Genomic DNA, 25,810 nt, shown 5'->3' on the forward strand with positions numbered 1-25,810 from the left:
GGCAGAATTTTGGGGGGTTCTGGCAGGATTTTGGGGTTTTTTCATGGCAGGATTTTGGTTTTTTTTCATGGCAGGATTTTGGTTTATTTCATGGCAGGATTTTGGTTTTTTTTCATGGCAGGGTTTGGGGGTTTCTGGCAGGATTTTGGGGTTTTTTTCATGGCAGGATTTGGGGTTTCCTGGCAGGATTTTGGGTTTTTTATCACGGGAGGATTTTGGGGCTTCCTGGCAGGATTTTGAGTGTTTTTCATGGCAGGATTTGGGGGTTTTCCCAAATTATTAAATTCATATTAAATAAGAGAGAAGGGACTTCCTGAAGGGGTAAAAACCTCTGTGCTGCCTTAAAAAACCCTTAAAAAGACAATAAAATAAAATAATATAATATAAAATAAAATAACATAAAACAAAATCGTATAAAATAATATAAAATAATATTAAATAAAATACAAAAAAATACAAAATACAATAAAATATAATAAAATACAATAAGATACAATACGATACGATACGATAAAATAAAATAAAATAAAATAAAATAAAATAAAATAAAATAAAATAAAATATTAGAACGTCTCTTTTTCCTGTAAGGATCCAGCCCCTCTTCCCGACCTCCCCCAGGTTTGGGATCAGCTTTTTCCTAACAAAGCCGGGTTTAGGGACGGGTTGTCAGCCCCTAATGGCTCCATTAGGGCTGGCCTGGCTTCAGACAAACGGCTCCAACCCGGCCATAATTCCCAGGAATTCACATCCCATATGTGCCCCTCAGCTGTGCGGCAGAACGCGGGCGGCAGCTGCTCCCCCCAAATATTACAAATATTGTTAAAAGAAAACGGAATTAAATTCAGCGTACGGCAGAGGAAACGGGGAGTTTTTCTAGCAAAACCCCAAATTTAGGGCAAAACCCGTTGGGAATCTCCAGGCCGGGCGAGCGTTTGGCTTTTCCCATTGTCCCTGCCCGTGTCAGGTGGCGTTTGGACGCCGCAGTCCCGGCATTCCCACGGGAATGCCGCTCATCAAAGCGCCGCCGATATTCCCGGCTCGTTCCAGATGCTGCGGAGCCGCAGGGCTGGAATTACCGGCTGGAATTACCGGCTGGAATTACCGGCTGGAATTACCGGCTGGAATTACCGGCTCCTCCCGGAGCAGCTGCTCCCTCCCGCTGGAGAATTCCCCACGGATTCCGGGCTCAAGCGCAGCGTGAGGAGCCCCGCCAGGTTTTCCAGGCTGGGAAAACCTCAGGAAAGGTTAAACCCCCTCCCGAGCCTGGAGTGAATCCATCCCTTCTGGCTGCATCCTTTTTTCCCCATCCCAGCTTTTCCCAAAAATTAAAGTTCAGCCTGGGAAAGGGGGAAAAAAAGGGATTTTGCCACACATTTTCCACGCGGTTTTTGGCCGAATTCCTTCGTGTCTGTGTAAAACCGGAGCGATTTTTAATCAGGAAAAAATTCCCGTGGGGAACAACTCCGTGGGGAGCTGTGAGGGTGCGATGGGAACGGGATTTAACGGGATCCATTCGGGATCTGTGGGGCCATTCCCAGGATTTCTTTCCCAGCGAGTGGGATGGGCTCGAGCGGGGCTGTGCCGGTCCTGCCGTAATTCCATAAAATCCTTTATCCCATGGGCGAGCGAGCTCCAGGCCCTTCCCAGGAATCTCTGGGGCCGCGATCCCAGCGGATTTTGGGGGATGAGGAGAGGGGGAAATTCTAACAACCCAGCTCCGGTGAAGAACACAAAGCTTGGATCGGGGCGAGGACTCAAAATCGCCCTGGATTGGCTGGGAAACTCCAAAAAAATTCCTCTTGGGAAGCCCTCCCTGCCTTCCAGCAGCGCTCCAGGCGGGATGCAAACCCCACAAAACCCCTGCGGTGGCGGGGATTTATCCCACAGCCCCAGCTGGAAGCGGTGACACATCCCGGGAGCATCCCTGGCTCTGCCATTCCCGCCTGGAATTGTCGCTCTCCAGCCCGGACGGCCCAGGCCGTTCCCACCCCGCAGCTGCTTCCGCAGCCGCCAACTGTTCCCAATCCCCCGGCCCCATTCCCAGATGTTTTTCCCGGCCCTATCCCACCAATCCCGGCCGCCCGGCACATGCGGGAAGCGCGGCGGCTCCAGAGGGGGAATTGTGATGGAAATGAGGGAGGGGATGAGCCGGGGCTGCCCGGATTTACGGCGCTCCCGGGGATCCCATTAAAACCCCGGGCGAGGCGTGATTTATGGGATATCCCGGGATCCCATTCTCCCCCGTAGTGCTGGGAATAAATGAGGAAGAGGATGGGAAGCATTCCTGGTGGGATGAGGGAGGGGGGGAGAGGCTTTTAGGGGGAGCAACTGCGGGGACTCCGGGATTGATCCCTTCCCAAACCAGTTCAAGGTTCGCTTCTTCCCGCGGGGTTTAATCTGGGACAAAGAGGAGGAGAAACGCTTGGATTTGGGGTCGGGATGGATTTGGGACCTTAAATCCCATCCAGGGACATTTCCCACCATGCCGGGCTGCTCCAACCTGGCCTGGGATGCTCCCAGGGATGGGAGCAGCCCCAGATTCCTTGGGAATTCCATCCCAGCGCCTCCCCTTTTGGGGTTTTGCATCCCCAAATCCCACCTCACCCCACCCTGTGGCAGTGGGAATCCGTTCCCTGTGTCCTGCCACTAAACACGACCAGGAGAGGACTCGGATGACCCCACCGGCTCTGAATATTCCATTTCCCCCCCCAAAAAACGACACAAATTCCCCAGGATTTGCCTCTCAAAACGTGAAATCCTCCCTTTGGAACCATCCCTAAGGAATTCATCCTCATCCTCCCCAGGAATCGGGGTGGGAACGGGGTCAAACTCCTGGAAATCTCCCGGAAAATTTATTTCCAATAAACCCCAGTGGAACGCTGGCCCCGCTCCAGAATGTAACTCCAGCTGATTATCAGCCGCTCCAGCTGCTCCTGGCTGGATCCATAAAAAAAAAAAACCAGGGAGAGAGGATTGGAAAAGCCTTTTCCCATTCCAGAGGCCAAAAGCAGCGTCAGTAACGCCGGGAACGGCCGGCAAAACAAAAACCTCGCCCGGGAAATGGATGAAGGGATTTGGGTTTCGGGGCTGAATCAATCCCTGGAGCTCCGGGAGTTGGGATCGGGGTCGTTCTCCCAGGGAAAAAAAAATGTTCCTGGAAACGGTGGAAAAAAGCAGCGGAAAAAAAAAAAAAATCTCATTTTCAGTGGGATTTGTTGTGGTCTGACCCCCTCTGCCGGTGACGAGGCAGGAAAAAGGAGGGAAAAGCTCAGGGAATGGGAAAAGGATGGGAAAAGCTCAGGGAAAAGTGGGAAAAGGATGGGGAAACTTCAGGGAATGGGAAAAGGATGGGGAAAATCTTAGGGAAAAGTGGGAAAAGGATGGGGAAAGCTCAGGGAAAGGTGGGAAAAAGATGGGAAAACTTCAGGGAAAAGGATGGGGAAACTTCAGGGAAAGTGGGAAAAGGATGGGGAAAAACCTCAGGGAATGGGAAAAGGATGGGAAAGCTCAGGGAAAGTGGGAAAAGGATGGGGAAACTTCAGGGAAAAAAGGGAAAAGGATGGGGAAACTTCAGGGAAAAAAGGGAAAAGGATGGGGAAACTTCAGGGAAAGTGGGGAAAGGATGGGGAAAGCTCAGGGAAAGGTGGGAAAAGGATGGGAAAGCTCAGGGAAAAAAGGGAAAAGGATGGGGAAACTTCAGGGAATGGGAAAAGGATGTGGAAAATCTTAGGGAAAAGTGGGAAAAGGATGGGGAAACTTCAGGGAAAGTGGGAAAAGGATGGGGAAAAACCTCAGGGAATGGGAAAAGGATGGGGAAAATATCAAGAAAAGTGGGAAAAGGATGGGGAAACTTCAGGGAAAGGGGGAAAAGGATGGGGAAAATCTTAGGGAAAAGGATGGGAAAAGCTCAGGGAAAAGTGGGAAAAGGATGGGAAAATCTCAAGGGATGGGAAAAGAACGTGGAAAACTTTAAGGGGAAAAAAGCGTTTTTCTGAAAAACAGAGGGATAAACGAGGGTGGTTTGGAATAATTTGGGTGTTCAGGGGTGGAAATGGGGCTGGGGACGAGCCAGGGACGCACGGAAGGAACAAATCACCGTAAAACACGGCCACAGAAAACGTTTAATTGCAAATATTCCATCATTCCAAGGAGGTTTCCAGCTCCTTTTCCTGGTCTAGGCGGAAAAAATTGCGGCTGTGCTGGATGATCCTAAAGGTTTTTCCCAACCCTAAAAACTTCCAGGGTTCCGTTGTTGTGGGACAAGGAATAACGGGATTTATCCAGAATAACGGGATTTATCCCAAATAACAGGATTTATCCCCCTTTATTCTCCGAGCTTTGGGATTTTTGGCTTCCTGCTCCATTATCCCAAATTTTCCTCTGCCCTTCATCACCGATTCCCAAGGGAATGTCCCAGGGACACCCTTTTGAAGGCTAAAATTATTCAGAATTTAAATATTTTTGTAATAAACACACAAAAAAAAACCCCCCAAATAGCTCCCCGAGGAGCCCAAGAATTCCAGTTTTTTTCCAGGATGAACAGACTCCGACATCATTTCCAGAGGTATTTTCCATGGATTTTTTTTTCAGTTTTATTTTGTTTTCGGTTCGGTCTCGTTGGATAAAGTTCCTCAGTATCACACCCCTCCAGGCAGAAGAACTCTGATAAAAACCTTATTTTTAACCCGAAATATTCCTTACATCTCCATACAAACTCCAGGATTTTTTATGGCTTCGGATCCTCAGCAGGAAAATCCAGGAGGAATTTTCACCCAGCTGGGTTTGCATGGAAAAAAACAAACCCCACCCCCCCCCCCCCCTCAAAAAAAAAAGAGCTTTTAAGCAGGAATTGAACATCCTGAAGGAAAATAAAAATATTCATTGGATAAGCTGCTATCCCAAGGCACTTAAGGCTGAAAATTCCAGGGATTTGGGGTTGGGATCAGGCTCTTCTTGGGCAATCCATGAGGTTTAGGGGCATCAAAATCCCCCAAATTCAGGATTTTATTTCAGCGAGGATCCCCAGGGGGTTTTTATCCTCAGCTGCTGCTTCCCTGTGGGCTCTGGGAATATCCCTGGGCAGGAATTCCAGGTTTTCCTCATCCTGGAATGCTGAGGGAATGATTTTCACCCAAAAACCAGCCCTAACCTTTGAGATCTCCAAGAGAAATCCCATCTCCTTGGGGTGGTTTTTTTTTTTTTTTACATCCAAAAGTTTGTTTTGGCGATTTTGGAAGGGTCCGTAATTAATTCTGCATTCCAGGAGTGGAACAGGATCCCGGAAAATCCCGGAAAAGGCCCCTGCTCTTTGCTCAGCCCTCAGAGATGAAAGAGAAAGCCATGAAAAATCGGGGGGTTTCAGGCAAAAAATGAAAATTCCTGCGCCACACCCCATCCCTTGGGCCCCGATTAATTAGCAGAGGAAAATCCCCCAATTTTAGGAGTTTTAGCTCTTTTAATGAGGACTAAAAATCCCCAGTTTTAGGATTTTTAAATCTTTTAACAAGGACTAAAACCCCCCAATTTTAGGAGTTTCAGCTCTTTTAATGAGATCTAAAAATCCCCAATTTTAAGACTTTTAGCTCTTTCAACAAGGCCTAAAACCCCCCAGTTTTAGGAGTTTTAGCTCTTTTAACAAGGACTAAAAATCCCCAATTTTAGAAGTTTTAAATAGTTTAACAAGGCCTAAAAATCCCCCCAATTTTAGGAGTTTTAAATTTTTTAACAAGGACTAAAAATCCCCAGTTTTAGGATTTTTAAATCTTTTAACAAGGAGATAAAATCCCCAATTTTAGGAGTTTTAGCTCTTTTAATGAGGACTAAAAATCCCCAGGTTTAGGATTTTTAAATCTTTTAACAAGGACTAAAACCCCCCAATTTTAGGAGTTTCAGCTCTTTTAATGAGATCTAAAAATCCCCAATTTTAAGACTTTTAGCTCTTTCAACAAGGCCTAAAACCCCCCAATTTTAGGAGTTTTAGCTCTTTTAACAAGGACTAAAAATCCCCAATTTTAGAAGTTTTAAATAGTTTAACAAGGCCTAAAAATCCCCCCAATTTTAGGAGTTTTAAATTTTTTAACAAGGACTAAAAATCCCCAGGTTTAGGATTTTTAAATCTTTTAACAAGGAGATAAAATCCCCAATTTTAGGAGTTTTAGCTCTTTTAATGAGGACTAAAAATCCCCAGGTTTAGGATTTTTAAATCTTTTAACAAGGACTAAAACCCCCCAATTTTAGGAGTTTCAGCTCTTTTAATGAGATCTAAAAATCCCCAATTTTAAGACTTTTAGCTCTTTCAACAAGGCCTAAAACCCCCCAGTTTTAGGAGTTTTAGCTCTTTTAACAAGGACTAAAAATCCCCAATTTTAGAAGTTTTAAATAGTTTAACAAGGCCTAAAAATCCCCCCAATTTTAGGAGTTTTAAATTTTTTAACAAGGACTAAAAATCCCCAGGTTTAGGATTTTTAAATCTTTTAACAAGGAGATAAAATCCCCAATTTTAGGAGTTTTAGCTCTTTTAACAAGGACTAAAAATCCCCAATTTTAGAAGTTTTAAATAGTTTAACAAGGCCTAAAAATCCCCCCAATTTTAGGAGTTTTAAATTTTTTAACAAGGACTAAAAATCCCCAGGTTTAGGATTTTTAAATCTTTTAACAAGGAGATAAAATCCCCAATTTTAGGAGTTTTAGCTCTTTTAACAAGGACTAAAAATCCCCAATTTTAGAAGTTTTAAATAGTTTAACAAGGCCTAAAAATCCCCCCAATTTTAGGAGTTTTAAATTTTTTAACAAGGACTAAAAATCCCCAGTTTTAGGATTTTTAAATCTTTTAACAAGGAGATAAAATCCCCAATTTTAGGAGTTTTAGCTCTTTTAATGAGGACTAAAAATCCCCAGTTTTAGGATTTTAGCTCTTTCAACAAGGCCTAAAACCCCCCAGTTTTAGGAGTTTTAGCTCTTTTAATGAGAACTAAAAATCCCCAGGTTTAGGATTTTTAAATCTTTTAACAAGGAGATAAAATCCCCAATTTTAGGAGTTTTAGCTCTTTTAATGAGAACTAAAAATCCCCAGGTTTAGGATTTTTAAATCTTTTAACAAGGCCTAAAATCCCCAATTTTAGGAGTTTTAAATTGTTTAACAAGGCCTAAAATCCCCAATTTTAGGAGTTTTAAATTGTTTAACAAGGCCTAAAATCCCCAATTTTAAGAGTTTTAAATTGTTTAACAAGGCCTAAAACCCCCCAATTTTAAGAGGTTTAAATTGTTTAACAAGGCCTAAAACCCCCCAATTTTAAGAGGTTTAAATTGTTTAACAAGGCCTAAAACCCCCCAATTTTAGGAGTTTTAGCTCTTTTAATGAAGACTAAAAATCCCCAATTTTAGGACTTTTAGCTCTTTCACCAAGGACATAAAATTCCTTCAAGGCAAGGTTTGGGTTCAGGACGGGGATTTTTCTGTCGACCCTTTTTATTTGGGGGGGGGGCGGGGGGCAAAACCTCTGAATCAGCAGCAGAGGCTGGGTGATTTGGGGTGATTTTGGGGCAGAAAAGGAGGAATTGAGGGTTATTCCAGGCTGTGGCAGAAGATGTGGTCGTGGAACACCTGCGGGGAGGCCCCGTGGAAGCTCTCGCTGCAGATGGGGCACTCCAGGAGGTGGCTCTGGATGTGCTTCTCCAAGTCCCCCGTGGGCAAATCCTCGGGAAAAACTTCCTCGGGAAAAACCTCCTCACACACGGGGCACTTCCTGAGGGAAGGCTGAAATCCCAAAAAAGCAGAGCAGAGATGGAAAAGGAGGGGGAAAAATGGGGAAGGGAAGGGAAGGGAAGGGAAGGGAAGGGAAGGGAAGGGAAGGGAAGGGAAGGGAAGGGAAGGGAAGGGAAGGGAAGGGAAGGGAAGGGAAGGGAAGGGAAGGGAAGGGAAGGGAAGGGAAGGAAAGGAAAGGAAAGGAAAGGAAAGGAAAGGAAAGGAAAGGAAAGGAAAGGAAAGGAAAGGAAAGGAAAGGAAAGGAAAGGAAAGGAAAGGAAAGGAAAGGGAAAAAAGAGGGGAAAAAGAGGAAAAAAGAGGGAAAAAAGAGGAAAAAAGAGAAAAAAAAGAGGAAAAAAGAGAAAAAAAGAGAGAAAACAAAAAGGGAAAACAAAAAGGGAAAACAAAGGGAAAAAAGGAAAAAAAGGAAAGAAAAGGAAGAAAAAGGGAAAACAAAGGGGAAAAAAGGAAAAAAGGGAAAAAAGAAAAAAAGGGGAAAAGAGAATAAAAAAAGAGGAAAAAGGAGAAAAAAGGATAAGAAAAGGAAAAAAGGGAAAAAAGGGAAAACAAAGTGAAAAAAGGGAAAAAAAGGAAAGAAAAGGAAGAAAAAGGGAAAACAAAGGGAAAAAAAGGAAAAAAGGGAAAAAAGAGGGAAAAGAGGAAAAAAGAGGGAAAAAGAGGGAAAAAAAGAAAAAAAAGAAAAAAGAAAAAAAGAAAAAAGGGAAAAAAAGGAAGAAAAGGAAAAAAGGAAGACAAGGGGAAAAAAGAATAAAAAAAGGATAAAAAAGGGAGCAAAAGGGAAAAAAAAGGAAAAAAAGGGGGGAAAGGGGGAAAAAAGGAAAAACAAAGAAAAAAGGGAAAAAAGGAAAAAAAGAGGAAAAAAGGAAAAAAAAGAGGGAAAAGAAGGGGAAAAAAGAGAAAAAAAGAAAAAAAAGGAAAAAAGCGGGGGAAATGGGGGAAAAGAGGAAATAAGCCAAAAAAAGGCAAAAAAACAAAAAAAAAAAAAGAAGAAAAATGCCAAAAGAAGGAGGAAAATTAAAGAAAGGCAAAAAATCAGAAAAAAAGAACGAAACCCCACAAAAATGACCAAAAAAAGCAAAAAGCAAAGAGCAGAAAAGCAAAAAAAAAGGAGCAGAAAAGCAAAAAAAAGGAGCAGAAAAAGCAAAATAAAGAGCAAAAAAAGCAAAATAAAGAGGAAAAAAGCAAAATAAAGAGGAAAAAAGCAAAATAGAGTAAAAAAGCAACTCCAAATCCCCCAATTCCTGCCCCCAGACCCCAATTCCTGCCTGGAATTCCTTTACTCACCTCAGCTCCCGCCCCCAGTTTTCCTCCTGCAGCTGGAAGAAGGCAAAAAAAAAATCCATTTTAGCCCCAGCAAAATGCAGAATAAAATCATTGGTGATTTTTGGAACACGGGAATGTGGCCCTGGAGCTAAAGCTCGGCATTTGCGACTCTGGAAAATGGGATAAAATCCACAAACGAGCTGATCCCAGCTGGAAAAATCGGCGAAAATTTGTCTCTTTTGGCAGAAAATCCTCCCTTCATCGCTGTTTTTAACACCTGGCAGCGTTTTGGAGTTGCCGAAGCCTCCCCACGCTCACGGAGGTGCTGTAAAAATGGGATTTTCCCCCCAATTTGCTGCCCCGGATTTGTGATTTCGGGGCAGAATTCCAGGGAATCTCACCAGAGTAGGGATTGCCAAAGAGGAGCTCTCCTTCTGCAGGAGCTGCTGCGCTTGGAGCTGCCGAGGGAGCAGAGCCGGGAGAAATCCTCTGGAGCCGGGAGAGCTCCCTCCGGAGCACCTCGTTCTCATCCCGGAGATCCTGCAGGGCCCAGGGGATTCCCAGGGGAAGAGCCCAGGGCAAAGAAAACAAATCCCAGTTTGATGGAATTTTGAGCCCCTTCATGGGAATCCGAACTGCTCTGGATTTTCAGGGAGCTCGGCCCTGCTGCGGCGGGAAAAATGAGGGAGGGAGGAGGGATGGGATGAAGGGGAATGGGTTCAGACTGCCCGAGGGTGGGATCAGGTGGGATTTTGGGATGGAATTCCAAGCTGTGAGGGTGGGGAGGGGCTGCGATGAAACTCCCACAGAAGCCGGGATCCCTGGAAGTGTCCCAGGCCAGGCTGGAGATCGTGGGAGGTGTCCCTGGGTGGGATTTAAGGTCCTTCCAACCCCAACATTCCATAATTCCTTATCCCTGGGAGGCGCCTGCAGCTCCCTGGCCCTGCTGGTGCCCATCCAGGCACAATTTGGGAGCTTTTTGGGCAAAGGATTCATGGAATTGCCCCCAGGCCGAGGGCTTGGAGCCCTGCTGCCCTCAGGGAGCGCCAGGCCCAGTTCCCACCTGGTTTTCCTTCTTCGCTCCAGCTTTTTCCTCCTGCAGGGCCTGGATCCGACCCTGCTGCTCCCTCAGCTGCTCCAGCACATCCTGGGTCTGTTTCTGTGGGAAGAAAGGTTTGGGAAAGAAATCCTGGGAAAAGGGAAACCCTGGGAAAAGGGAAATCATGGAAAAGGGAGAATAAAAGGATAACCCCACGCTCGCTGCCTTTATTCCCCATAAATAAAAGGGGAAAGGGAAAGGGAAAGGGAAGAGGGAAGAGGGAAAAGGGAAGAGGGAAGAGGGAAGAGGGAAGGGTGAAGAGGGAAGAGGGAAAATGGGAAGAGGGAAGAGGGAAAAGGGAAAAGGGAAGAGGGAAAAGGGAAAAGGGAAAAGGGAAAAGGGAAAAGGGAAAAGGGAAAAAGGAAAAGGGAAGAGGGAAATGGGAAGGGGGAAGAGGGAAGGGGGAAACGGGAAGGGCAGTAGCCTGGACAGATTTTGGGTAACTTGTTTTATTTTCCCCTAAACCCAATTCCTGAAACAATTTTGCTCAGAGGCAACAATTCTGCACCAAAGGCACTGCCCAGGATCCCTGAATTCCCTGGGGTTCCCTTCATCCCCGAGCTGACCCCACGGGGATCAGGACAGAAGCTGAATTTACGCAGAGGTTCCTTCCCAAAGCGAGCCCCGGGCGAGGCGTTTGCATCCAAACTCCGAGTGCCTGTGCCCAGAGCCAGCACGGAGATCTCTCTTTTCCTAAAATTCCTGAGATTTTCCAAGGATTGAGCCGGATCTGGAGCTGTTCCCGGCCTCAGCCCCTCCAGGGAAGGCTTTACCTGGTGCTGAGCCGAGGTTTGGAGCAGCTCCTGATTCTCTCTCTTTAAACTCTGCAGCTGCTTCGTCTTGTCCTGCTCCGCTCGAGAGAGATTTTCCACTTCTTTCTCATAATCCGACACTTTGGACTGGGGAAAAAGGAGATTATTCCATCATCTGAAGAGATTCCTGAGTTTTATGAGGAGATTTTAAGGCTGGGAACTCAGAGAACAAAGGGAAAAACCAGAGGATCCACAGCCAGGTGGGTTTTCCCATCGTTCTGTGTCTCCAAAATCCCAAACCAAACCATTTTCCGTCTCCTTTCTCCCCTCCCAGCTCCCACTTTGGTTTCATCGCAGAGCTGGAAATAATTTTAGGATGTTTTTCCAAACAGAAGTGGGGGTTTTTTTTGCCTGGATCCTTGGCAGGATCTTGGTTTGGGTCACTTCAGGGAAGGGGAGCTTTTTAGGGAATAAAATCCTCCGAGTTTCTCTTGGAAATTCAGATTTCTGGAGCTTAAACCCCGTCAAAAGTCAGCATTTTCCTCAAGAACTCAAAAAATCCAAACCAAACCCCTCATTCCCTTGCTGGAGACCCCTCAGTTCTGCCAGGAGGGGACTGGAATTCCACTGAAATTCCCAGGAAAGCAGGGAATTCCGCTTGCTACCTGCAGCTGATCCAGGTGCTCCAGGGCTGCCCTCAGCCTCCCTTCCAGGCGCTCCTTGTCGGAATTCACTCCCTGGATCTGCTCCTTGAGCCTGCCCGGGACAGACCAGAACACACCGAGGCTTTTTAGGGATGGCAATTCCAGCCCTGGGGGAGAATTCCCGTGGAATTCCCCGGTGCTCACCGCTGCAGCTCTGCCTCCCTGCAGCCCCCCTGCTCCTTCAGGGCCTGGTTTTCGGATTTCAGGGAATTCAGCTCCACCTCCAGCCGCTCCGTGCTGCTCCTCAGGGATTCCAAAGCCTCCTGCAGCTCCTGGGAACCAGAAGGGGCCCCAAACAACAAATCCTGCTCTGCTCCGGGACTGCAAAACCCCCCAAAATCCCCCCCACCCCCACCCCCAAAATCCCTCCTTTCCACCCTGTTTCAATCCTGTGGAACCCTGGGAAAACCTCAAGGAGGAAAATCAGAATTCCAGTGGGATTTTTTGGCCCAAGGATTCACAAATCGGGGGATTCTGGAACCTTTCCTGCAGCCGCAGCTGCCTCTTGCCAGCGTTTACTGCTGATCACGGTGGAGGTGTGGGATGGGTTGGGAAAGGATGAAAGAGGTAAAACGGGGAGAAACCTCTGGAATTCCCTGCGGGAAGCACCCAGGGAAGTCAGACCGGCCTCAGTCCCTCTTCACCTTTCAGCTTCTGCCTTAAAATGTTCATTTTTGGGTTACCTGCGTTTCAGAAACATGAATTTTTGGGGTTATCTGTGTCTTAATCCATGAGGTTTGGGGTTACCTGCGTTAAAAATGTGAATTTTTGAGCTACCTGTGTCCTAAACCAGGAATTTTGGGGTTACCTGTGTCTTAAAAATGTGAATTTTGGGGTTCCCTGTGTCTTAAAAATGTGAATTTTTGAGTTACCTGTGTTCTAAACCAGGAATTTTGGGTTACCTGTGTTTTAAAACTTGAATTTTGGGGTTACCTGTGTTTAAAACCAGGAATTTTGGGGCTACCTGTGTTTAAAATTGTGAATTTTGGGGTTACCTGTGTTTTAAAACATCAATTTTGGGGTTCCCTGTGTTTAAAACTGGGCATTTTGGGGTTCCCTGTGTTCTAAACCAGGAATTTTGGGGTTACCTGTGTTTTAAACCAGGAATTTTGGGGTTCCCTGGGTTTTAAACCGTGAATTTTGGGGTTCCCAGTGTTTTAAACCAGGAATTTTGGGCTTTCCTCTGTTTAAAACTGGGCATTTTGGGGTTCCCTGTGTTTAAAACTGGGAATTTTGAGGTTACCTGTGTCTTAGAATATAAATTTTGGGGTTACCTGTGTCTTAGAATATAAATTTTGGGGTTACCAGTGTTTTAAACCGTGAATTTTGGGGTTCCCTGTGTTCTAAACCAGGAATTTTGGGGTTCCCTGTGTTTAAAACTGGGCATTTTGGGGTTCCCTATGTTTAAAACCTGGGAATTTTGGGGTTACCTGTGTCTTAGAATATAAATTTTGGGGTTCCCAGTGTTTTAAACCGTGAATTTTGGGGTTCCCTGTGTTTAAAACTGGGAATTTTGAGGTTACCTGTGTCTTAGAATATAAATTTTGGGGTTCCCTGTGTTCTAAACCAGGAATTTTGGGGTTCCCTGTGTTCTAAACCGTGAATTTTGGGGTTCCCTGTGTTCTAAACCAGGAATTTTGGGGTTCCCAGTGTTTTAAACCAGGAATTTTGGGGTTCCCTGGGTTTAAACCATGAATTTTGGGGTTCCCTGTGTTTAAAACCAGGAATTTTGGGGTTCCGTGTTCTAAACCAGGAATTTTGGGGTTCCCTGTGTTCTAAACCGTGAATTTTGGGGTTCCCTGTGTTCTAAACCAGGAATTTTGGGGTTCCCAGTGTTTTAAACCAGGAATTTTGGGGTTCCCTGGGTTTAAACCATGAATTTTGGGGTTCCCTGTGTTTAAAACCAGGAATTTTGGGGTTCCCAGTGTTCTAAACCAGGAATTTTGGGCTTCCCTCTGTTTAAAACTGGGCATTTTGGGGTTCCCTGTGTTTAAAACTGGGAATTTTGAGGTTACCTGTGTCTTAGAATATAAATTTTGGGGTTACCTGTGTTCTAAACCAGGAACTTTGGGGTTCCCAGTGTTTTAAACCAGGAATTTTGGGGTTCCCTGTGTTCTAAACCATGAATTTTGGGGTTCCCTGTGTTCTAAACCAGGAATTTTGGGGTTCCCAGTGTTTTAAACCAGGAATTTTGGGGTTCCCTGTGTTCTAAACTAGGAATTTTGGCTTCCCAGTGTTCTAAACCAGGAATTTTGGGGTTCCCTGTGTTTTAAACCAGGAATTTTGGGGTTCCCTGTGTTCTAAACTAGGAATTTTGGGGTTACCTGTGTTTTAAACCAGGAATTTTGGGGTTCCCTGTGTTCTAAACTAGGAATTTTGGGGTTACCTGTGTTTTAAACCGTGAATTTTGGGGTTCCCTGGGTTTAAACCATGAATTTTGGGGTTCCCTGTGTTCTAAACCGTGAATTTTGGGGTTCCCAGTGTTTTAAACCAGGAATTTTGGGGTTCCCTGTGTTTAAAACCTGGGAATTTTGGGGTTCCCTGGGTTTAAACCATGAATTTTGGGGTTCCCTGTGTTTTAAACCAGGAATTTTGGGGTTCCCAGTGTTTTAAACCATGAATTTTGGGGTTCTCTGGGTTTAAACCGTGAATTTTGGGGTTCCCTGTGTTTAAAACCGTGAATTTTGGGGTTCCGTGTTCTAAACCGTGAATTTTGGGGTTCCCAGTGTTTTAAACCAGGAATTTTGGGGTTACCTGTGTTTTAAACCAGGAATTTTGGGGTTCCCTGTGTTCTAAACCAGGAATTTTGGGGTTACCTGTGTTTTAAACCAGGAATTTTGGGGTTCCCAGTGTTTTAAACCAGGAATTTTGGGGTTCCCTCTGTTTAAAACTGGGCATTTTGGGGTTCCCTGTGTTTAAAACTGGGAATTTTGAGGTTACCTGTGTCTTAGAATATAAATTTTGGGGTTACCTGTGTCTTAGAATATAAATTTTGGGGTTCCCTGTGTTTTAAACCAGGAATTTTGGGCTTCCCTCTGTTTAAAACTGGGCATTTTGGGGTTCCCAGTGTTTTAAACCAGGAATTTTGGGGTTCCCTGTGTTTAAAACTGGGCATTTTGGGGTTCCCTGTGTTTAAAACCTGGGAATTTTGGGGTTACCTGTGTCTTAGAATATAAATTTTGGGGTTCCCTGTGTTTTAAACCAGGAATTTTGGGGTTCCGTGTTCTAAACCGTGAATTTTGGGGTTCCCAGTGTTTTAAACCGTGAATTTTGGGGTTCCCTGGGTTTAAACCATGAATTTTGGGGTTCCCTGTGTTTAAACCCGTGAATTTTGGGGTTCCGTGTTCTAAACCGTGAATTTTGGGGTTCCGTGTTCTAAACCATGAATTTTGGGGTTCCCAGTGTTCTAAACCAGGAATTTTGGGCTTCCCTCTGTTTAAAACTGGGCATTTTGGGGGTTCCCCGTGTTCTAAACCATCAACTTTCCGGTTACCCGCGTCTTAAAAACCCACTCATTTTTGCCCTTGCCGGCACTTTTGAGTTGCCTGTGTCCTAACGCAGGAATTTTGGGGTTCCCTCCGTTCGAAAGGCAGGAATTTGGGGCTCACCCGGGCGCTCCGGAGCTCTCCCTGCAGCCGCAGGTTCCTCCGGCGCAGCTCGGCGCAGCTCCCGCGCAGCTCCTCGTTCTCCCTGCGCAGCTCCTGCTTCTGCAGCTCGACCTCCTCCACCTCCCCCTGCCAGGGACACAACCCCAGAGCGATCCCAGAGCGCCCCAAACATCCCGGGAAACTTCTGGGCACGGGGCAGCCGCGGATTCCTCGGGAATTCCAGCGCAACCCTGCCCGGGAAGGGTTTGTCCTCAAATGCTTCCCGCCCCCTCCCCGTTGTCACGTCCAGCCCTTGTCCCTCGTGCTCTTGGGGCCGCCCGTTCCCAGCAAAAGGCCCGAAATTCCCCCAAATGAGGAGGGTTAAACCCACAGGGAGCTGAGGGTTCCGAGTGGGAAAAGGGCAGGGAGGGAAAGAAAAGGGTCATGGAGGGAATCGAAGCGGAGCTGGAGGTCATGGGATCGCTCCCTGTGAGCAGGGAAAAAGTGGGGGAAAGCAGGGGGGATGGGGGGAAATGGGGGGAAAAGCAGGGGGAATGGGGAAAAAAGCAGGGGGAATGGGGAAAAAACAGGGGGAAATGGGGAAAAAAGCAGGGGGAAATGGGGAAAAAACAGGGGGAATGGGGGAGATCGGGGAAAAAAGCAGGGGGAATGGGGAAAATGGGGAAAAAACAGGGGGAATGGGGAAAAAAGCAGGGGGAATGGGGGAGAACGGGGAAAAAAGCAGGGGGAATGGGGAAAATGGGGAAAAAACAGGGGGAATGGGGAAAATGGGGAAAAAACGGGGAAACGGGGAAAAAAGTAGGGGGAATGGGGGAAAATGGGGAAAAAAGCAGGGGGAAATGGGGGAAAATGGGGAAAAAAGCAGGGGGAAATGGGGGAAAATGGGGAAAAAAGCAGGGGAAATGGGGAAAATGGGGAAAAAACAGGGGGAAATGGGAAAAGCGGGGAAATGGGGGAAAATGGGGAAAAAGAGCAGGGGGAAATGGGGAAAAAAGCAGGGGGAAATGGGGAAAAAAGCAGGGGGAATGGGGGAAAACGGGGAAAAAAGCAGGGGGAATGGGGAAAATGGGGAAAAAACAGGGGGAAATGGGGAAAAAAGCAGGGGGAAATGGGGAAAAAAGCAGGGGGAAATGGGGAAAACGGGGAAAAAAGCAGGGGGAATGGGGAAAATGGGGAAAAAACAGGGGGAATGGGGAAAAAAGCAGGGGGAATGGGGGAGAACGGGGAAAAAAGCAGGGGGAATGGGGAAAATGGGGAAAAAACAGGGGGAATTGGGAAAATGGGGAAAAAAGCAGGGGGAAATGGGGGAAAATGGGGAAAAAAGCAGGGGAAATGGGGGAAAATGGGGAAAAAAGCAGGGGAAATGGGGAAAATGGGGAAAAAACAGGGGGAAATGGGAAAAGCGGGGAAATGGGGGAAAATGGGGAAAAAGAGCAGGGGGAAATGGGGAAAAAAGCAGGGGGAAATGGGAAAAGCAGGGGAAATGGGGGAAAATGGGGAAAAAAAGCAGGGGGAATGGGGAAAATGGGGAAAAAACAGGGGGAAATGGGGGAAAAACAGGGGGAAATGGGGAAAAAAGCAGGGGGAAATGGGGAAAACGGGGAAAAAAGCAGGGGGAATGGGGAAAATGGGGAAAAAACAGGGGGAAATGGGGAAAAAACAGGGGAAAATGGGGAAAAAAGCAGGGGGAATGGGGGAAAATGGGGAAAAAAGCAGGGGGAATGGGGAAAATGGGGAAAAAACAGGGGGAAATGGGGGAAAAAGCAGGGGGAAATGGGGAAAAAAGCAGGGGGAATGGGGAAAATGGGGAAAAAACAGGGGGAAATGGGGAAAAAACGGGGAAATGGGGAAAAAAGCAGGGGGAATGGGGAAAATGGGGAAAAAACAGGGGGAAATGGGGAAAAAGCAGGGGGAAATGGGGAAAAAAGCAGGGGGAATGGGGAAAAAACAGGGGGAAATGGGGAAAAAACAGGGGGAATGGGGAAAAAAGCAGGGGGAATGGGGGAGAACGGGGAAAAAAGCAGGGGGAATGGGGAAAATGGGGAAAAAACAGGGGGAATGGGGGAAATGGGGAAAAAACAGGGGGAAATGGGGAAAAAAGCAGGGGGAATGGGGAAAAAACAGGGGGAAATGGGGAAAAAAGCAGGGGGAATGGGGAAAAAACAGGGGGAAATGGGGAAAAAACAGGGGGAATGGGGGAGAACGGGGAAAAAAGCAGGGGGAATGGGGAAAATGGGGAAAAAAGCAGGGGGAATGGGGGAAATGGGGAAAAAACAGGGGGAAATGGGGAAAAAAGCAGGGGGAATGGGGAAAAAACAGGGGGAAATGGGGAAAAAAGCAGGGGGAATGGGGAAAATGGGGAAAAAAGCAGGGGGAAATGGGGGAAAAAGCAGGGGGAAATGGGAAAAGCAGGGGAAATGGGGGAAAATGGGGAAAATGGGGAAAAAAGCAGGGAAAATGGGGAAAAAACAGGGGGAAATGGGGAAAAAACACGGGGAATGGGGGAGAACGGGGAAAAAAGCAGGGGGAATGGGGAAAATGGGGAAAAAACAGGGGGAAATGGGGGAAAAAGCAGGGGGAAATGGGAAAAGCAGGGGGAAATGGGAAAAGCAGGGGAAATGGGGGAAAATGGGGGAAAAAGCAGGGGGAATGGGGAAAATGGGGAAAAAACGGGGAAATGGGGGAAAAAGCAGGGGGAAATGGGAAAAGCAGGGGAAATGGGGGAAAATGGGGAAAAAAGCAGGGGGAATGGGGAAAATGGGGAAAAAAGCAGGGGGAAATGGGGAAAAAACAGGGGGAAATGGGGAAAAAAGCAGGGGGAATGGGGGAAAATGGGGAAAAACAGGGGGAATGGGGAAAAAAGCAGGGGGAATGGGGGAGAACGGGGAAAAAAGCAGGGGGAATGGGGAAAATGGGGAAAAAAGCAGGGGGAAATGGGGAAAAAACAGGGGGAAATGGGGAAAAAAGCAGGGGGAATGGGGAAAAAACAGGGGGAAATGGGGAAAAAAGCAGGGGGAATGGGGAAAAATGGGGAAAAAAGCAGGGGGAAATGGGGAAAAAACAGGGGAAAAAACGGGGAAATGGGGGAAAAAGCAGGGGGAAATGGGGAAAAAAGCAGGGGGAATGGGGAAAATGGGGAAAAAACAGGGGGAAATGGGGAAAAAACAGGGGGAAATGGGGAAAAAAGCAGGGGGAATGGGGGAAAATGGGGAAAAAAGCAGGGGGAATGGGGGAAAACGGGGAAAAAAGCAGGGGGAATGGGGAAAATGGGGAAAAAAGCAGGGGGAATGGGGAAAATGGGGAAAAAACAGGGGGAAATGGGGGAAAATGGGGAAAAAACAGGGGGAAATGGGGGAAAAAGCAGGGGGAAATGGGGGAAAATGGGGAAAAAAGCAGGGGAAGAGCAGGGAAAATGGGGAAAGTGGGAAAAAAGCAGGGAAAATGGGAAAAAACCAGGGAAATGGGGAAAAATGGGGGGAAATGGGGAAAAAAGGGAAAAAAGCAGGGGAAAAGTGGGGAAAATGGGAAAAGTGGGGAAAAAGCAGGGAAAAGCAGGGGGAACCAGGGAAAAAGCAGGGGGAAATGGGAAAAGCAGGGGGAAACGGAAACATGGGAAAAAGCAGGAAAAAACAGAGAAAAGCAGGGAAAAAACAGGGAAAAAGAAGGGAAAAACGGGGTAAAAACGGGAAAACAGGGAAAAACAGGGAAAAGGAAGGGAAAACATGGAAAACAGAGGGAAAAGCAGGGCAAAGGGGACACGAGCCTGGGTGGTGACCAGCAGGATGTCATCGTCAGCCTCCGGGCGGAACTGGAAGGGGACGCTGGCCCCCCTGACCGCCCCGTCCTGGTCCACGTAGCAGAACTGGTAATGCTCATCGTCCTTGGGCAGGTAGTAGGCTGGGGACACAGGGACAGCCTCGTTAGGCACTGCTGCTAATTAGCAAAGTGGCTTAATGAGAGGCCCGAAAGCGAGGGGCGCAGGGAACGCCTCGTCCCGGCTCGGCGCCGTTGCTGCCCCGCCGGGAATCCCTCGTGCAGGGGGGGCAACGGAGCTCTGCAGGCTCAGGAGGGAGGGGTGGAGACCCAGAGGGGCATCAGGGGCCCAAAATCCCCGATTTCTGCAGGTCAGGGTCACAAAATCCCCAATTTCTGACTGTCAGGGTGCAAAATCCCTGATTTCTGACTGTCAGGGTGCAAAATCCCTGATTTCTGAATGTCAGGGTCCCAAAATCCCCGATTTCTGAATGTCAGGGTGCAAAAATCCCCAATTTCTGCATGTCAGGGTCACAAAAATCCCTGATTTCTGAATGTCAGGGTCACAAAATCCCCAATTTCTGACTGTCAGGGTGCAAAAATCCCCGATTTCTGAATGTCAGGGTCCCAAAATCCCTGATTTCTGACTGTCAGGGTGCAAAATCCCTGATTTCTGACTGTCAGGGTGCAAAATCCCTGATTTCTGAAGGTCAGGGTCACAAAATCCCCGATTTCTGACTGTCAGGGTGCAAAATCCCTGATTTCTGACTGTCAGGGTCACAAAATCCCCGATTTCTGAATGTCAGGGTCCCAAAATCCCCGATTTCTGAATGTCAGGGTGCAAAAATCCCCAATTTCTGAATGTCAGGGTGCAAAAATCCCTGATTTCTGAATGTCAGGGTCCCAAAATCCCCGATTTCTGAATGTCAGGGTGCAAAAATCCCCAATTTCTGAATGTCAGGGTCCCAGAATCCCCGATTTCTGACTGTCAGGGTGCAAAAATCCCCGATTTCTGACTGTCAGGGTGCAAAATCCCTGATTTCTGAATGTCAGGGTCACAAAATCCCCGATTTCTGACTGTCAGGGTGCAAAATCCCTGATTTCTGACTGTCAGGGTGCAAAATCCCCGATTTCTGAATGTCAGGGTCCCAAAATCCCCGATTTCTGACTGTCAGGGTGCAAAAATCCCCGATTTCTGAAGGTCAGGGTGCAAAAATCCCCGATTTCTGACTGTCAGGGTGCAAAATCCCTGATTTCTGAATGTCAGGGTCACAAAATCCCCAATTTCTGACTGTCAGGGTGCAAAATCCCTGATTTCTGAATGTCAGGGTGCAAAATCCCTGATTTCTGACTGTCAGGGTGCAAAAATCCCTGATTTCTGAATGTCAGGGTCCCAAAATCCCCGATTTCTGAATGTCAGGGTGCAAAAATCCCCAATTTCTGAATGTCAGGGTGCAAAAATCCCCAATTTCTGACTGTCAGGGTGCAAAAATCCCCGATTTCTGACTGTCAGGGTCACAAAATCGGGGATTTCTGCATGTCAAGGTCCCAAAAATCCCTGATTTCTGAATGTAAGGGTGTAAAAATCCCCGATTTCTGACTGTCAGGGTCCCAAAATCCCCAATTTCTGCATGTCAGGGTCCCAAAAATCCGGATTGATGAATTTCAGATCCAAAACTCCCTGAGGGGATTCATAATTCCTCAGGGGATTCCCTGAGGGAATTCCCTGATTTATGAATTTCAGGTCCAAAAAATCCCTGAATTTCGAGCTCGAAAATCCCCGATTGCTGAATTCCACACGCAAAAATCCCTGACCGATGCAGCTCAAGTCCAAAACTCCCCGAATCCCAACTTTCAGATCCCAAAACCCCCCAAGCTGCGACTTTCACATCCAAAAATCCCCGACGGATGAACTCCAGGTCCAAACCCGCCCCGTTTCCGACGGGATTCGGGACGAACCTCGCCCAGCCGTGCGGGAATTCCGGAATTCCCTGCGGGATCCCCGCTCCCAGCTGCTCCCAGCTCACCTTTGAAGTGGATCTGCTGCTGTGTGGTGCCAGCAGCGGGCACAGGAGCCCACAGGAAGGTGAAATATTCCCGGGTCGTTTTCCAGCCCACCTGCAACAGCAAAATCCTCCCGTGGCATCCCACAGCTCATCCCGTGGGAACGGGCCTTCATTCCCACAAACACAGGGGGGGTTTTTTTGGGCTGATATCCTCATTTTTCAGGGTCCTGGTGTGGGCTTGGAAGGGGAGTAGTGGGATCATGGGATGGGGAGGATTGAAATCCCATCCTATCCCACACTTGGGGACAGCTCCCGCTCTCCCAGGCTGCTCCAAGTGCTGGCCTTGGACACTTGCTCAGGGTGTTGGATGATTTTTTGGATCCCCAAAATCCCTGGTTTAGGAATTCCAGACCCCAAAATCCCTGACTTACGAATGTCAGATCCCAAAATTCACACGTACGAATTTCAGGCCCAAAAATCCCTGGTTTGTGAATGCCAGATCCCAAAATCCCTGAGTTACGGATTTCAGGCCCAAAAATCCCCCATTTATGAATGCCAGATCCCAAAATCCCTGATTTACAAATTTCAGGCCCAAAAATCCCCCATTTATGAATGCCAGATCCCAAAATCCCTGATTTACAGATTTCAGGCCCAAAAATCCCCCATTTATGAATGCCAGATCCCAAAATCCCTGATTTACGGATTTCAGGCCCAAAAATCCCCCATTTACGAATGCCAGATCCCAAAATCCCTGATTTATGGATTTCAGGCCCAAAAATCCCCCATTTATGAATGCCAGATCCCAAAATCCCTGATTTACAAATTTCAGGCCCAAAAATCCCCCATTTATGAATGCCAGATCCCAAAATCCCTGATTTACGGATTTCAGGCCCAAAAAGGATGAAAGAGGTAAAACGGGGAGAAACCTCTGGAATTCCCTGTGGAAGCACCCAGGGAAGTCAGACCGGCCTCAGTCCCTCTTCACCTTTCAGCTTCTGCCTTAAAATGTTCATTTTTGGGTTACCTGCGTTTCAGAAACATGAATTTTTGGGGTTATCTGTGTTTAAAAATGTGAATTTTTGAGTTACCTGTGTTTTAAACCAGGAATTTTGGGGTTACCTGTGTTTAAAACATGAATTTTTGGATTTCCTGTGTCTAAAAACCATGGATTTTTGGGTTACCTTCACCATTCAGCCTCAAAGCTTCTGCCTTAAAATATTCTGAATTTTGGGTTATCTGTGTTTTAAACCGTGAATTTTGGGTTTACCTGTGTCTTAAAAATGGGAATTTTTGAGTTACCTGTGTTTTAAACCAGGAATGTTGGGGTTATCTGTGTCTTAAAATATCAAATTTGGGGTTACCTCTGTTTAAAAATGTGAATTTTGGGGTTACCTGTGTCTTAAAAATGTGAATTTTGGGGTTACCTGTGTTTTTAAAACGTGAATTTTGGGGTTACCGGTGTCTTAAACCAGGAATTTTTTGGTTCCCTGTGTTTAAAAATGTGAATTTTGGGGTTACTTGTGTTTTAAACCAGGAATTTTGGGGTTACCAGTGTTTTTAAAACGTGAATTTTGGGGCTACCTGTCTTTAAAAATGTGAATTTGGGGGTTACCTCTGTTTTTAAAACATCAATTTTGGGGTTACCTGTGTCTTAAAAATGTGAATTTTGGAGTTACCTGTGTTTTTAAAACATCAATTTTGGGGTTCCCTGTGTCTTAAAAATGGGAATTTTTGAGTTACCTGTGTCTTAAACCAGGAATTTTGGGGTTACCTCTGTTTAAAAATATGAATTTTGGGGTTACCTGTGTCTTAAAAATGTGAATTTTGGGGTTGCCTGTGTTTAAAAACATGAATTTTGGGGTTACCTGTGTCTTAAAACAGAAATTTTGGGGTTACCTGTGTTTAAAAATGTGAATTTTGGGGTTGCCTCTGTTTAAAAATGTGAATTTTGGAGTTACCAGTGTTTATAAAACATCAATTTTGGGGTTACCTGTGTTTAAAAATGTGAATTTTGGAGTTACTTGTGTTTTAAACCAGGAATTTTGGGGTTCACCTGTGTTTAAAAATGTGAATTTTGGAGTTACTTGTGTTTTAAACCAGGAATTTTGGGGTTCACCTGTGTTTAAAAATGTGAATTTTGGGGTTACCTGTGGTTTTAAAACGTGAATTTTGGGGTTCCCAGTGTCTCAAGCCAGGAATTTCAGGAGACCAGACCTAACTCAGCCCCTCTTCACCTTTCTACCCCAACAAATTCCCGTGGGGCTCCACAGCGAAGCCGTTCCATCCTTACCCACTGAAGGAAGAACCCAACCACCGCCTCTCCCCGTCCTTCCCAAGTCCCAGCCCTGCGTTCCTGGCCCGCTTTTTCCCGGGATTTCCCTACCTGGAAGATGCCCACCCAGTCCTTCCCGCGGGGGACGATGCCAGGGCTGAGGCTGTAGTGACAGGTCACGTCCGTGCCGGGCACGTAGAACTTCTCCACGTTGGTGAAAAGCACCTGGGAGAAGTGGCAGCGCTCCAGGAGCACGCAGGAGGTGGGAGGCTCCTCGGGGGAATCCTCCATGCTGGAATTCTGCAGGGATGAAGGGACAGCGATGAAGCGCTGCTGGGTTCCGTGGGACCGAATCCAAAGCCCCTCTGGACAGGCTGAGGTTTCAGGGGCTGCCCTGCTGTCCCCCCGCCACTCTGGGGACACCCTGGCAGCTCCTCTGAGGGGTCCGCTTGGATTTTCCGCTCTCAAATCCATGGGATTATAGCACGGAATGGTCTGAGCTGGGAGGGATCCACAGGGATCATCCAGCGCAGCTCCTGATGCTGCAGGACACCCCAAAATCCCACCCTGTGCATCCCTGGGAGCGTTGTGCAAACTCTCCTGGAGCTCTGGCAGCCTCGGGAATGAGAGCATTCCCTGGGGAGCTGGTCCAGTGCTTATTCCATCCTCTGGATGAAGAACTTTCCCCTAAAATCCAACCTAAATCCACCCTGACACGGCTCCAGCCGCTCCCTCAGGCCCCAGGTCAGCTCCAAGTTTTCCATGGAAATGAACTCCCCGGGACCCTTTCTTGGCGTCACCCAGGAAGCGCCCGCATTCTGCGCCCGAAAATCGGGCAGGAGCGTGGATTGGGACTGCCAGGATGGGCTTGGAAAGGAAAAGGTACCCAGAGCTGGGAAATGCCCGTGATCCTGAGGGAAATGAACCCAGCCCCGCCTTGGGCCGCGCCGCTCCCAGCCCGGTCACGGGACGATCCCGGTGTTCACCGGCGCTCACAGTCCAGCCCCTCCCTGACGATTCCTGGGCTTTTTCCTTCTTTTCCCCCGTTTTCCTCATTCTCCCGGCGCGTCCCGGGGATGCAGGAAAACCCCGGGATTCCTCCTTCCCAAGTGAGACCACCTTCCAGCCGCGGCGGACAGCAGGACACGGGGGTGTCCCGACTCCGGTCCCCGCTGATCCCGGGATCCCGATGGAGCCTGGGGACAGCAGGACACGGGGGTGTCCCGGTGCGTCCCCGCAAATCCCGGGATCCCGATGGAGCCTGGGGACAGCAGGACACGGGGGTGTCCCGGTGCGTCCCCGCTAATCCCGGGATCCCGATGGAGCCTGGGGACAGCAGGACACGGGGGTGTCCCGGTGCGTCCCCGCTGATCCCGGGATCCCGATGGAGCCTGGGCAGCGATGCCGGGACGCTCCCCCCGCTCCCGGCCCGGGCACAGCGGGAACCGAAAGTGAAAGTGTCGCTGTCCCCTCCGGCGGGGCAGCCCCGGGCACCCCCCGGGACAGCGGGCCCCGGGATGGGGACACCGGAGCCCGACCCCCTCCTGCCCCCCGCACTCACCGAGGGCCGGCCCGGAGGCTCCGGGGCTGCGGGAGCGGCGGAAGACCGGGAATAGGCGGAGCCCCCCCCAGCCCCCGCCCGGGATGCCCGGCCCGGCCCCACCCCTGGGCGGGCCCGGCGCTGCTGGGACTCGTAGTTCGGGGAGAGGCACCGGGACATCCCCGGGACCGGGACACGGACCGGGACATCCCCAGACTGGGCACTTCCATCACCTGTCATGGAATCATGGAATGGTTTGGGTGGGAAGGGAACTTAAATCCCATCCCATTCCCGCCCCTGCCATGGGCAGGGACACCTCCCACTGTCCCAGGCTGCTCCAAGCCCCAATGTCCAGCCTGGCCTTGGGCACTGCCAGGGATCCAGGGGCAGCCACAGCTGCTCTGGGAATTCCATCCCAGGCCTCCCCCACCTTCCCAACACTCAATCTAAACTTCCCCTCTTTCAATTTGTACGCATTACTCTGTGTCTTGTCCCTAAATCTCCTGCTGAAGGGTCCTTGTCCTATTCCCTGGAGCTCCTTCGGTGCTGTGAGGTCTCCGCACCTCCTTCCCTGGTCCCGCAGAGCCTTCCCTGGTGCCACCTCCCTGCTCCACCGGGGCCATCCCAGAGCACGAGGCACCGGATCGTGTCCAGGCGGTGCTGGAGTATCCAGGGAGGGACACTCCACGCCCCCTCTGGTCTCTGTTCAGGGCTCGGGCACTGCCCCAAGGAAGTTTTTCCTCCTGTCCAGGTGGAACTTCCCGGGCATCAGTTCCTGCCCGCTCCTCTGGTGCCACTGCTGGGCCACATGGAGCAGAGCCTGCTCCAGCCTCTTCACACGCACCCTTTCGCTATTTCAGCCTTCTCTTCTGGAGGCTGGGCAGTCCCGCTTCCCTCAGCCAGGGCGCGGCTCCAGCCCCTTCTCCCATTGGATTTTCCATCACCCCAAACCCTTCCCCAGCCCCACCCTGCATCCCGCCCCGCCCGCGGGATTGACAGCTGCCTCACCCAATCAGCGACCGCCGGGCGCCCACAACCCACCAATCACC

The 25,810-nt window shown here is 48.3% G+C and overlaps 1 protein-coding gene across 2 annotated transcripts; it reads right to left on the minus strand.

The window, feature by feature from the left end:
• Nucleotides 1-7,449: 7,449 nt before the first annotated feature.
• On the minus strand, nucleotides 7,450-25,468 carry CALCOCO2 (calcium binding and coiled-coil domain 2). 2 transcript variants are annotated; one of them, XM_082297439.1, is made up of 12 exons: nucleotides 25,325-25,468; nucleotides 23,333-23,521; nucleotides 20,971-21,061; nucleotides 18,954-19,087; nucleotides 15,191-15,316; nucleotides 11,727-11,854; nucleotides 11,544-11,634; nucleotides 10,900-11,025; nucleotides 10,091-10,186; nucleotides 9,429-9,567; nucleotides 9,049-9,080; nucleotides 7,450-7,755 (listed from the first exon to the last, which is right to left on the minus strand). In XM_082297439.1, the coding sequence occupies exons 1-12, from the start codon at nucleotides 25,382-25,384 to the stop codon at nucleotides 7,564-7,566; spliced, it is 1,404 nt and encodes a 467-aa protein (XP_082153565.1). In that variant the 5' UTR covers nucleotides 25,385-25,468; the 3' UTR covers nucleotides 7,450-7,563. The 2 variants fall into 2 exon arrangements, with proteins under 2 accessions (XP_082153565.1, XP_082153566.1); XM_082297440.1 differs by lacking the exon at nucleotides 25,325-25,468 and adding an exon at nucleotides 24,783-24,854.
• Nucleotides 25,469-25,810: the final 342 nt, after the last annotated feature.

Source organism: Coloeus monedula, assembly GCF_965178545.1.
Source record: "Coloeus monedula genome assembly, chromosome: 26".
NCBI classification, from domain to species: Eukaryota; Metazoa; Chordata; class Aves; order Passeriformes; family Corvidae; genus Coloeus; species Coloeus monedula.